At 45.2% G+C, this 11,124-nt stretch overlaps 1 protein-coding gene across 1 annotated transcript; it reads right to left on the reverse strand.

The window, feature by feature from the left end:
- Window positions 1–381: 381 nt before the first annotated feature.
- Window positions 382–9,721, reverse strand: LOC144598509 (uncharacterized). Its single transcript, XM_078408673.1, has 4 exons — window positions 9,547–9,721; window positions 5,192–5,293; window positions 4,668–4,735; window positions 382–1,459 (listed from the first exon to the last, which is right to left on the reverse strand). Exons 1-4 carry the CDS (start codon window positions 9,683–9,685, stop codon window positions 1,313–1,315), a joined length of 456 nt encoding a protein of 151 aa, XP_078264799.1. The 5' UTR covers window positions 9,686–9,721; the 3' UTR covers window positions 382–1,312.
- Between the last annotated feature and the right edge of the window lie 1,403 nt (window positions 9,722–11,124).

The following is an 11,124-nucleotide window of genomic DNA, read 5'->3' on the forward strand; positions in this document are numbered from 1 at the left end:
AGCCCAGAGGGTGGTAGAAGGTGAATAACTGACAGCAAGATGGGGCTGAGGTGAATGACCAGCAAAGATCTCCTTCAGTGCAGGACCTGGCACAAGAGAAGGATGGCCATCTCATCCTTCTGATCTCTTCTTTGTTCCTTCTTAATTAAAGGGAGGACTGCAATGAATATTGTTAAATCTGAAATATATTTATTAATTGTATTAGAAGGGTATAGAGGGCTATGGGCCAATTGCAGGCTTATGGGACGATCCCAATATGTCAATTTGATTGGCATGAACAAGATGGGCCAAATGGGTTATTTCCACTCTATGACTTTAATGGAATTATCTAATTTAAAAAGACAACAAAATGAAGCCTGTAAAGGTACAATGAATTCATTTGACATCATGCATCTTAAGGATTTAAAGTATCAATAATCAGTCGGACTAATAATGTTGGAATATCTCAGCAAGTCAGGCAGCATCTCTGGAGAATAAGGGCAGGGTTTGCCTGTCTGGTTCTGAGGTCCGAACTCTCAGGTTCTGACCTGAAACCTGAGAGTTTCAGGTCAGAGTACTCCTTCGGACTGAGAAAGAGTCAAGCGGCATGTCTGGAGGACATGGAATGGGTGATGTTTTAAGGCAAGACCCAGTGTGACCCACCTCTAGATAGACATAAAGTGTTGGAGTAACTCAGAGTGTCAGGCAGCAATCAAAAGGTGACGTTTTGGGTCGGAACCCTTCTTCTGAAAGTAGAGGTGTGTGACTCCTCAGGTTGGCAGCCAACATAATCAAAGACCTGTCCCGCCCCGGTCATTCCTCCTACTCACTGCTCCCATCAGGCAGAAGGTATAGAAGCATGAAAGTGCGCACCACCAGACTCAGAACAGCTTCTTCCCCTCTGTAATCAGGCTTCCAAATGGTCCTTCCATAAGCTGGGGTACTTTCTATTGATCACCACATTGCAGACATTGGACTTTGTCTCTGGAACTGGTGCGCTACAATGCTGAGAATTATATTCTGCACTCTGTATCTTCCCCTTTGCTCTACCTATTGTACTTGAGTTTGGTTTCATTGTATTTATGTATAGCGTTATCTGATTTGATTGGATAGCATGCAAAACAAAGCTTTTCACTGTACCTCGGTACACATGACAATAATAAAGCTAAACCTTCTGCCTGAGAAGTAAGTTTCAGAGGCCATGCCACAGCCAAGTTTCTGTTTCTTATATTCTACGTCAGTTGTTCGAGAGACGACTGTGTGGTTTTATGATCATTATCAGTTTGTGGTCTCGTTGAAGAGGGACAAATTATTACTATGGGTTATGGGTTCTTCATAAATTATTTTTAGCTTTGACCTTTAAGACGGCATATTCTGTTTCTTGGGATTGTTCGGTCGATCTCAATGCCTGTCTTTGCTTTCCCTTGTTGAAATAAACAGGCGCGTAATGCAGATATTCATCGCTTATTGAAACATTATCCTGCAACACAAAAATAACAAATAACAATAAGACCCACTTGCAAATATTTGTGCTGTAGATTTCATATCATATTATAGAGCACGGAAACAGGCCCATCGGCCCAACTTGTCCACGCCGACCAAGATGCTCCATCAAATCTAGTCCCATTTGCCCACGGTTGGCTCTCGTCCGTCTAAACCTTTCCTATCCATGTAGCCGTCCATGCACTTGTCCACGCACATGTCCACCCACCAGCCCACGCACCTGTCCAAATATCTTTTAAATGGTGTTATAGTCCCTGCCTCAGCTACCTCCTCCTGCAACTCGTTCCATATACCCACCACCCCCTGAGTGATAAAGTTGCCCCTCAGATTTTTTTCCTCTCACATTAAACACGTGCCTTCTATTTCTCAATTCCCTTCTCTGGGTAAAAGTGCATTCACCCCATCTATTTCCATCATGATTTTATACACCTCTATAATATTGCCCCTTATCCTCCCGTGCTCCAGGAATAGTGTCCTAGCTTAACCAACCTCTCCCTATAGCTAAGGCCCTCAGGTCCTGGCAACATCATTGTAAATCTTCTCTGCATACATTCCAGCTTATTGTTAAGGCCCTGTCCCAGTTAGGCATTTTTAGGCTACTGCCGGCGACTGCAATAGTCGTAGCAGTTCACCCAAAAACCGGGAAAACATGAATGAATGTATAAGTTTATTGGCCAAGTATGCATATACAAGGAATGTGCCTTGGTGCTCCGCTCACAAATGACAACACATACAGTTTAAGAATAAAACATAAACACATCAAAACAATAAGGATACACCATTACGGTTTGAACACGTGAGTGGAAATAAACCAGAGCAAAAAAGAGACTACAGACTTTGGTTATTGAGTAGAACTATCACTCGTGGGGGAAAAAAGCTGTTTTTATGTCTGGCTGTGGCTGCTTTGACAGTCCGGAGTCGCCTTCCAGAGGGAAGTACTTCAAAGAGTTTGTGGCCAGGGTGAGAGGAGTCAGAGATGATCTTGCCGCTCGCTTTCTGGCCCTTGCAGGGTACAGTTCGTCAATGGGGGGAAGGTTGCAGCCAACAACCTTCTCAGCTGTGCGAACGATCCGTTGCAGCCTCCGGATGTCGTGCTTGGTGGCTGAGCCAAACCAGACCATGATGGAGAAGGAGAGGATGGACTGAATGATAGCAGTATAGAATTGGACCATCATTGCCTGTGGCAGATTGTGTTTCTTCAGTTGCCGAAGGAAGTACATCCTCTGTTGGGCCTTTTTGACTGTGGAGTCGATGGTGGCCCCCCATTTAAGGTCCCTGGAGATGATGGTTCCAAGGAACTTAAATGACTCCACAGATGTGACTATGGTGTTGTTGATGGTGAGTGGGGGGAGGGGAGGGGGATCTCTTCGAAAGTGTACAATTAGTTCCACTGTCTAGAGAGCATTGAGCTCCAGGTTGTTGCGATGGCACCAAGAAGCCAGCTGTGTCACTTCCCATCTGTAGGCAGATTCCACCCCATCCTGGATCAGTCCAATCAGGCTAGTGTCATCCGCAAACTTGAGGAGCTTATCAGAGGAGTCTGTGGAGGTGCAGTAGTTGGTTTAGAGAGAGTAAAGGAGAGGGGAGAGTACGCAGCCTTGCGGTGCTCCTATGCTGAGGGTCTGCGGGTCCGAGATGTGCTTTCCCAGCCTCACATGCTGCTTCCTGTCAGTCAGGAAGTTGCTGATCCACTGACAGAGGGGTTCAGGCACAGTCAACTGGGAGAGTTTGGAGTGTAGTAGCTCTGGCACAATGGTGTTAAAAGCAGAGCTAAAGACCACAAACAGAATCCTGGCATAGGTCCCCTGGCGGTCTAGGTGCTGGAGGATGAAGTGCAGGCCTAGATTGACTGCGTCGTCCACCGATCTATTGGCCCTATATGCAAACTGCAGGGGGTTTGTGATGTTTTTCAGCTGGGCCAGCAGGTCTTTCAAAGGTCTTCATGACTACAGAGGTAAGTGCGACAGGCCTGTAGTCATTAAGACCAGTAATCCTAGTCTTTTTGGGTACAGGGACAATAGTGGAGACCTTAAAGCAGGCAGGGACAGTGCAGGTTTGCAGGGACTGGTTGAAAATGTCTGTGTAGATCGGTGCCAGTTGTTCGGCACAGAGCTTGAGGGTAGAGGGGGAAACATTGTCCGGTCCTGGAGATTTCCGGCTTTTCTGTTTTCTGAATAGCCTCTCCACCTCAGCAATTTCTATTGTTAAACTGGAGTCATTCTGAGGATGTGCAAATTGGTGATTGCAGAGGGGTGGGGGGGGGGGGGGCAGTCTTTGCAAACTCCAGCCTGTCTCTGAGTAGGTGTGAATTGCCGTTTGGCGAGGAGTGGGTGGGGACGGATCCAGTCTTTGCAAACTGGAGTCAGTCTTGGAGTACGTGTGAAGTGGTGATCGGGGGTGGGGGGGGAGGTGGTCCCAGGATTATGTTTCTGTTTCTCAAACATGCAGTAAAACTCATTGAGGTTGTTGGTCAGCTGATGATTGTCCAAGGAGCGTGGGGTTTTCCTCTTGTACCTGGTGATTTCTTGCAAACCCTTCCACACTGAAGAGGAGTCATTAGCTGAGAACTTGCTCCTCAGCTTCTCAGAGTACCTTTCCTTGGCACCTGATTCCTCTTCTCAGCTTGTACTTGACCTGCCTGTAGAGGTCTGTATCCCCGCTCCTGTAGGCCTCATCTTTTGAGCTGTCTGAGTTCTGCTGTGAACCAGGGCTTGTCGTTGTTGAACCAGATCCGGGCCTTCGTGGGAATGAGACTGTCCTCGCAAAAGCTGACATAGAATGTTACAGTGTCTGTGTACTCATCGAGGCTTGTGGTTGCTTCCCTGAATACTTTCCAATCAGTGCAGTCAAAGCAGGACTGTAGTTTTTCAATGCCCTCGCTTGTCCACCTTTTCGTTGTTCTGACCACAGGTTTAGCAGATACTCCAACCTCCATACAAACAGCACCCGTAAACAGCACAAGATATTACAAACTCCATACAGACAGCACCCGTAGTCAGGACTGAACCCGGGTCTCTGGCGCTGCATGGCAGCAACTCTACCGCTGCGCCACCGTGCCACCGAATGACTTGTGTTCTTAGTCCATACATCCAATAGTGCTGATGAATTTGTTCATATAAGTTGACAATACCTCAGTGTACATTAGAGGCAGAACATGAGGGTAAATATCAAACTAAACTACTCACCTCATTTACTGAGTTATTTTGGTTTCTCATGCTTTGAATATCAACAGTTGTGTCATGGGCAGATGATTCTATAAAAAATATCATGAATATTTAGTGTACTTCAGAGTAACCGGACAGAAACAGGCCCTTCAGCCCACCGAGTCTATGCTGACCATCGATCACCCGTCACACCAGTTCTATGTCACCCCACTTTCACATCCACTCCCTGCACACGAGGGGCAATTTACAGAGGCCAATTAACCCACAGACCCACACATCTTTGGGATACTGGAGGAAATGGGAGCACTCTGAGGAAACCCAGGCAGTCACAGGGAGAACGTGCAAACTCCACACAGTCAGCACCCATAGTCAGGATTGAACCCGGATCTCGGGCGCTGTCAGGCACCAACACTACAAGCTGCATCTATGTCGCCTTAATTTTATTTAAATTATTTTAATCTCTCTGGGAACCAAATACAATAATCACTTTTATATGCTTAGTTTTTAGTTAAATTACAAAATAAAATGTACAGTGTATACATTACCTTTTCCTTTCTTCAATTTACTGTGATAAATATACACGAACCCGATGCATAGAGGTACTATTAGGATAAGACTCAGTAGAATGAAATAATACTTGAGGAATCCTTGAAAATGACAATTGAAATGTGAATCAAAATTATTTTTTCAATGAATTGCAAATATAAGCATGACTATTGCATGTTACGATACATAAAATAATTTAAATGCACCGTTATATACAACATTAATCATGTATTTAGTTTAGTTTCATTTTGTTTAGAGAAACAGAGTAGAACAGAAACAGAACTGGTGCTTCGACCCACCGAGTCCACGCTGACCATCCATCACCCGTTCACACCAGTTCTATGTTATCACACTTTCACATCCACTCTCTACACACTGGAGGCAACGTGCAGGGATCAATTGAAATACAAACTGGAGCACCCGGAGGAAATCCACACAGTCACCGCTAAAACATGCAATCTCCGCACAGACGATTGAAACAGAAATAGATTAAAATCTAATATTTCCGTGATACTGCTCTTGTGAAATATGTCAATAGGATTCTTTCTGCAGGAATTCCATGGTAAATATCACAGATATGTATAGGAAATAACTGCAGATGCTGGTTTAAATCGAAGGTAGACACAAACTGCTGGAGTAACTCAGGCAGCATCTCTGGAGAAAAGGAATGGGTGACGTTTCGGGACGAGACCCTTCTTCAGACTGATGTCAGGGGAGTGGGCAGTACAGAGATAGAATATAGTCGGAGACAGTAAGACTGGTGGGGGAACTGGGAAGGGGGAGGGGATGAAGAGAGAGGGAAAGCAAGGGCTCCTTGAAGTTAGAAAAGTCAATGTTAATATAGATATTTATCCTTGAATATCATTTAATATTCTATTTCTACAAATATCTATCCTTAAAGAAATGAGACAGGCCTTTCAGAGAAAACCTACATTATTCTATTCATAGTAACATGCTTATTATTCACTAACTTTACTGTTTCCGTGGGTAAAGATTGGTTCTCTCTGTTGTAAATTACCACAAGATAACATGTTGCAAATTACCACGCTGTTTATGAGAAGTGAAACATTTCACAAACCACTTGGGTTCATTGGAAAATCAGCTGCATACCTGCTTCCTAAAAACCTCTTAAACACCACTATTACATCTGCCTCCACCACCACCCATAGCAGCGCGTTCCAGGCACCCACCACCATCTGTGTACAAAAACTCACCCTGCACATCTTCGTTAAACTTTGCCCCTTATAAACCAAAGAAGAAGAAAAAATTCATTATGCAAAATCAGCAGTGAATCCTTACTGCAATGGTCCATCTTGGAACACCAATGTGTTGTACACAGAATCTGCCAACCTCATAGAACATTGAACATGGTACAGACCCTTCAGCCTAGAATGTCTGTGAGGAACATGCCAACTTCAACTAATCTTCTCTGCCTGCACGTGAATCATACCCCTCCATTCCCTGCATATCCACATGCCTAAAAACCTCTTGGATGTCATATCAGCCTCCACCACCACCCCTGGCAGCAAGTTCCAGGCACTCACCACCCTCGGACACCATTCTGCTTTAGTTAAACATTTTGTTCAAGATGGCCGCGCCGTTTTTAAATGTGCTATACAAATAAAATTGACTTGACTTGACTCTGTCTAAAACAGCTTGTCCTGTACATCTCCTTTAAACTTTGCCCCTCTCACCTTGAAGCTATGCCCTCTAGTCCTTGACATTTCCACTATCTAGCTTTCACATTGATTGGCTACATCTGCTTACTGGCTTCAGTAAATCATTTACTATGAAACCAAGACCTCCCAAGTCACAGAGCATAAACGCTGTCTCCTGCCATTTACATAAGATGCTTCTTTTTAAAAAAAAATTAAAGCAAAGAAAGAAAATGCTGGAAATACACAGCAGGTCAGGAAAGAGAAAAAAAGTTCATGGAACAGGTCGAGGACCCATCGTGAGAACAGGGGGCAAAATAGACGATAGAGAGATGAGGAGAATTTCGTCAGAAGGAACCGAGGATGCTGGTTTAAACCGAATATAGACACAAAATGCTGAAGTCACTCAGTAACTCAGAGAAGGAATGGGTGACGTTTCGAGTCGAGACTCTTCTTCAGACTGACAGTCATGAGAAAGGGAAATGAGATATTGACGATGATGTAGAGGGATATAGAACAAATGAATGAAAAATATGCAAAAAAGTAACAATGATAAAGGAAACAGGTAATTGTTAGCTGTAGCTACAGTAGGCGAGAACAAAAAGCTGGTGTGACTTGGATGGGGAGGGATGGAGAGAGGGGATGCAAAGGGTTACTTGAAGTTAGATAAATCAACATTCATACCATTGGGCTGTAAGATGCCCAGGTGAAATATGAGATGCTGTTCCTCCAATTTCCATTTAATTGCACTTTGACAATGGAGGAGGCCTTGGACAGAAAGATCAGTGTGGGAATGAGAAGGAGAATTAAAGTGTTTAGCAACTGGGAGATCAGGTAGGTCCAGGTGGACTGAGTGAAGGTGTTCAGCAAAATGATTGCCCAATCTACATTTGGTCTCGCCAATGTATAAGAATCCACATCTTGAACCACGGATACAGTAGATGAGGTTGGAGAAGGTGCAAATGAACCTCTGCCTAATCTGAAAAGACCTCAACAGTTCAATCTGCATTTCTGAAGAAAAGAAATAGGTGACCTTTCGGGTTGGAACCCTTCTTCAGACAGATAGATAATGTTGGAAAGCAATGCAGATGCTGGTTTATACCGAAGATAGACCGATGAAAACAAGAAAACTGATCTAAAGTAGAACATAAAACAATACAGGAACAGGTCCTTCAGCCCACAAAGTCCATGAAGAACATGATGCCAAGTTAAACTAATCTCTGTTTGCATATAATCCATATCCCTCCATTGCCTGCAAAATCCATGTGCCAATCAGAACCTCCAACGTCTAACACCACGATCGCATCTATCTCCCCCACCACCTCTGGCAGCACTCTCCAGCTCACACCACCGTCAATAAACACTTTAAATGCTCATAAGTTCAGGCAGCATTTGTAAAGAGAAAAACAGATTTAACGTTTTAGGTCGAAACGTGTGTCAGAACTCTTTAGAACTTTTTTGTTTTAGTTGAGTTTAGTTTATTGTCACGTGTGCCGTGAAACAGCAAAAAGCTTTTGTTTTCTCATCAAAATATACAATTTTCCTTTTTTCCCCACATTATGCTCCACTTCACAACTATTTTCTTGTTCATATATTCTATCCACAATCGACTTTCCTGTCTGTCTTTGTATCATTAGAAAATTTAGCAAAACCACCACGCTATCCATGTTCTCCAGAAATGCTGGCTGACCCGCTGAGTTACTCCAGCAATTTGTGCCCTTTTCCCACCGTTCCACCATATTCCACTGTCCTTGGAAGGAAACCAAGTTGATTTCACGGCAGCACTTGAACCGTTGGGGATATAAACTCCGTGAGCGAAATTGAAGTGGTATTAATTAACTACTATGTATAGTTTATGGAGATACAAGGAACTGCAGATGCTGGAATCTTGAGCAAAACACAAAGTGCTGGAGGAACTCAGTGGTCAGGCAGCATCTGTGGGCTCTGCAGAAGGGTCGCGACCCGAAATGACGCATGTCCATTCCTTCCACAGATGCTGCCTGACCCGCTGCGTTCCTCCAGTACTTTGTGTTTTGCTCAAGAATTCAGCATCTGCAGTTTCCCCAGTATCAATTTTATCCATCTGTCCTCAACTTCCATTATCAATTGAAACATTTACCGATAAAATAAGTGCTTTACCAGCTCAAGATATATATATATATTTGCGTTGCTGCCTTGCACACACACATATATATATATATATATATATGCAAGGCAGCAACGCAAATATATATATATATATTTATACATCGATGCACAGAACTGTATTTGAGTTGTGCCTTCCAGCGCCGTAGACGCGGGGTCAATCCATACTACGGGTGTTATCTGTGCGGAGTTTGTACGTTCTCCCCTTAACCTGCATGGGTTTTCTCCGGGTGCTCCGGTTTTCTCCCACACTCAGTTATTTCTGCATGGCTTCGGTAAGATTGTAAATTGTCGCCAAATGTGAGGATAGCACTAATGTATGAGGTGATTCCTGGTCGGCCGAAACTTTTCCTCGTACCTCTAAAGTCTAAAAGACTAAATGCATATTTGCAGTAGATATTGTACACATTGAGTGATCTTATACACTTTTGAATGGCGTGCAACGTTTTCCAGAGATGTTGCTTGACCCGCTGAGTTACTTCAGCACATTGTGTGTATTTTCAGTCATTAGAGGACGCTGCCTGCCGCATTCATTCACAGTGTAAGCCACTTACTTGGGGTGGGAGGTAAACGTTCGCTCACCGTCCCCGTGAGGTGCTGAACCAGGCAGGTGGCGACGGTGCCCGGCGCCCGCAGAGGGTGGGTGAGCCGCAGCCGGGAGCTCACGTTAAAGCTACCGTCCCCGTTCTCCATCAGCGGCCCCGCTTCTGTTTCACAGGATAACCGGCCCTCCACGGCACAGGACATGTTCAACTCCCTCGGGAAGAATCCGGCGGCTGCACAAGTCAGGCTCCGCGTCCCTGCGCCTTCCACCTCGGGATCCAGGGTCAGGGAGACGTCAGGCTTCGCTGCGTGAAGCAGGAAAACAACACGCTGTGAATCTTCCTGTCGCTCTCGGTCAAGCATGGAGCAACTGTGGCAACACGGCACGCCGTGCACCGTGCTGAAGGAGCAACCACCTAATTCAATGGATTAGCGGAATAACAAAGAGCTGCAGATGCTGGATTATACCGAATAAAAGAACAAGTGCTGGAGTAACTCAGTGTAGGAAAATAACTGCACATGCTGGTTTAAAGCGAAGGTAGACACAAAATGCTGGAGTAACTCAGTAACTGATCAATCTGAAGAAGGGTCTCGACCCGAAACGTCACCCATTCCTTCTCTCCTGAAATGCTGCCTGACTCCAGCATTTTGTGTCTACCTTCGGAGTAACTCAGAGGGTCAGGCGGCATCTCTGGAGAACATGGATACGTGACGAGACGTAGTCACAAAGTGCTGGAGTAACTCTTCGTGGATGATAGGTGACGTTTCGGGTCGGGTTACGTCTGCAGAATATGTCTCTTCAGTTTGTGTCTCAAAATGCGCAATAATAGAGAAAGAAAATACAGGAAGCGAATGAAATGGAAGTGGAGACAGAAGGAATTGAAGGTGCTGGAATCTTGAGCAAAACACAAAGTTCTGGAGGAACTCAGCGGGCCCGGCAGCATCTGCGGAGGGAATGGACAGGCGGCGTTTCGGGTCGAGACCCTTCATCGGTCTAAATCGCCGTCTGTCCATTCCCTCCACAGATGCTGCCGGGCCCGCCTAGTTCCTCCAGTACTTTGTGTATTTTTATGCATGAAATGGAAGTGAATATCTTGTAGATGGTAACCTAAATCTAAGCAGAAGGTGGACATCTAAAACAGAAAATATAAATATTCAGCCGGACAGGCCTGATCCGTGCGAGAATGACCGGCCCTGTTCTCCAGAGATGCTGCCTGACCTGATGAGCTTGTGTCTTTTTTTGTAAACCAGCTTCTGCGGTTCCTTGTGTCTCGGGGTCAGTGTTTCGGCTCGAAGCCTTCAATGTGAATCGGTAAATTCACCCCCCGCAGATACGGACCCACCCGCTGAGTAGCTCCAGTATTTTTTCTTTTGTTTTGCTACTGGTTCTGTCGGGGCCCAGATTGGTCAGAAGATGTATTCACGTTGGCAGAGCTATGAGAGCGGCCGCACATTTGCGTTGTAGCTGCCTCCCTTCAATGAAGCGCTGGGAATGTGTGCGACCACCCCCGCTGTCCGCTGATGCGGGTCGTGGGGACATCACACACGTCCTAAAGTCCCCAACCCGAAACCTCCACCGATGCTGCCTT

Source organism: Rhinoraja longicauda, chromosome 12 (assembly GCF_053455715.1).
Source record: "Rhinoraja longicauda isolate Sanriku21f chromosome 12, sRhiLon1.1, whole genome shotgun sequence".
NCBI lineage: Eukaryota > Metazoa > Chordata > Chondrichthyes > Rajiformes > Arhynchobatidae > Rhinoraja > Rhinoraja longicauda.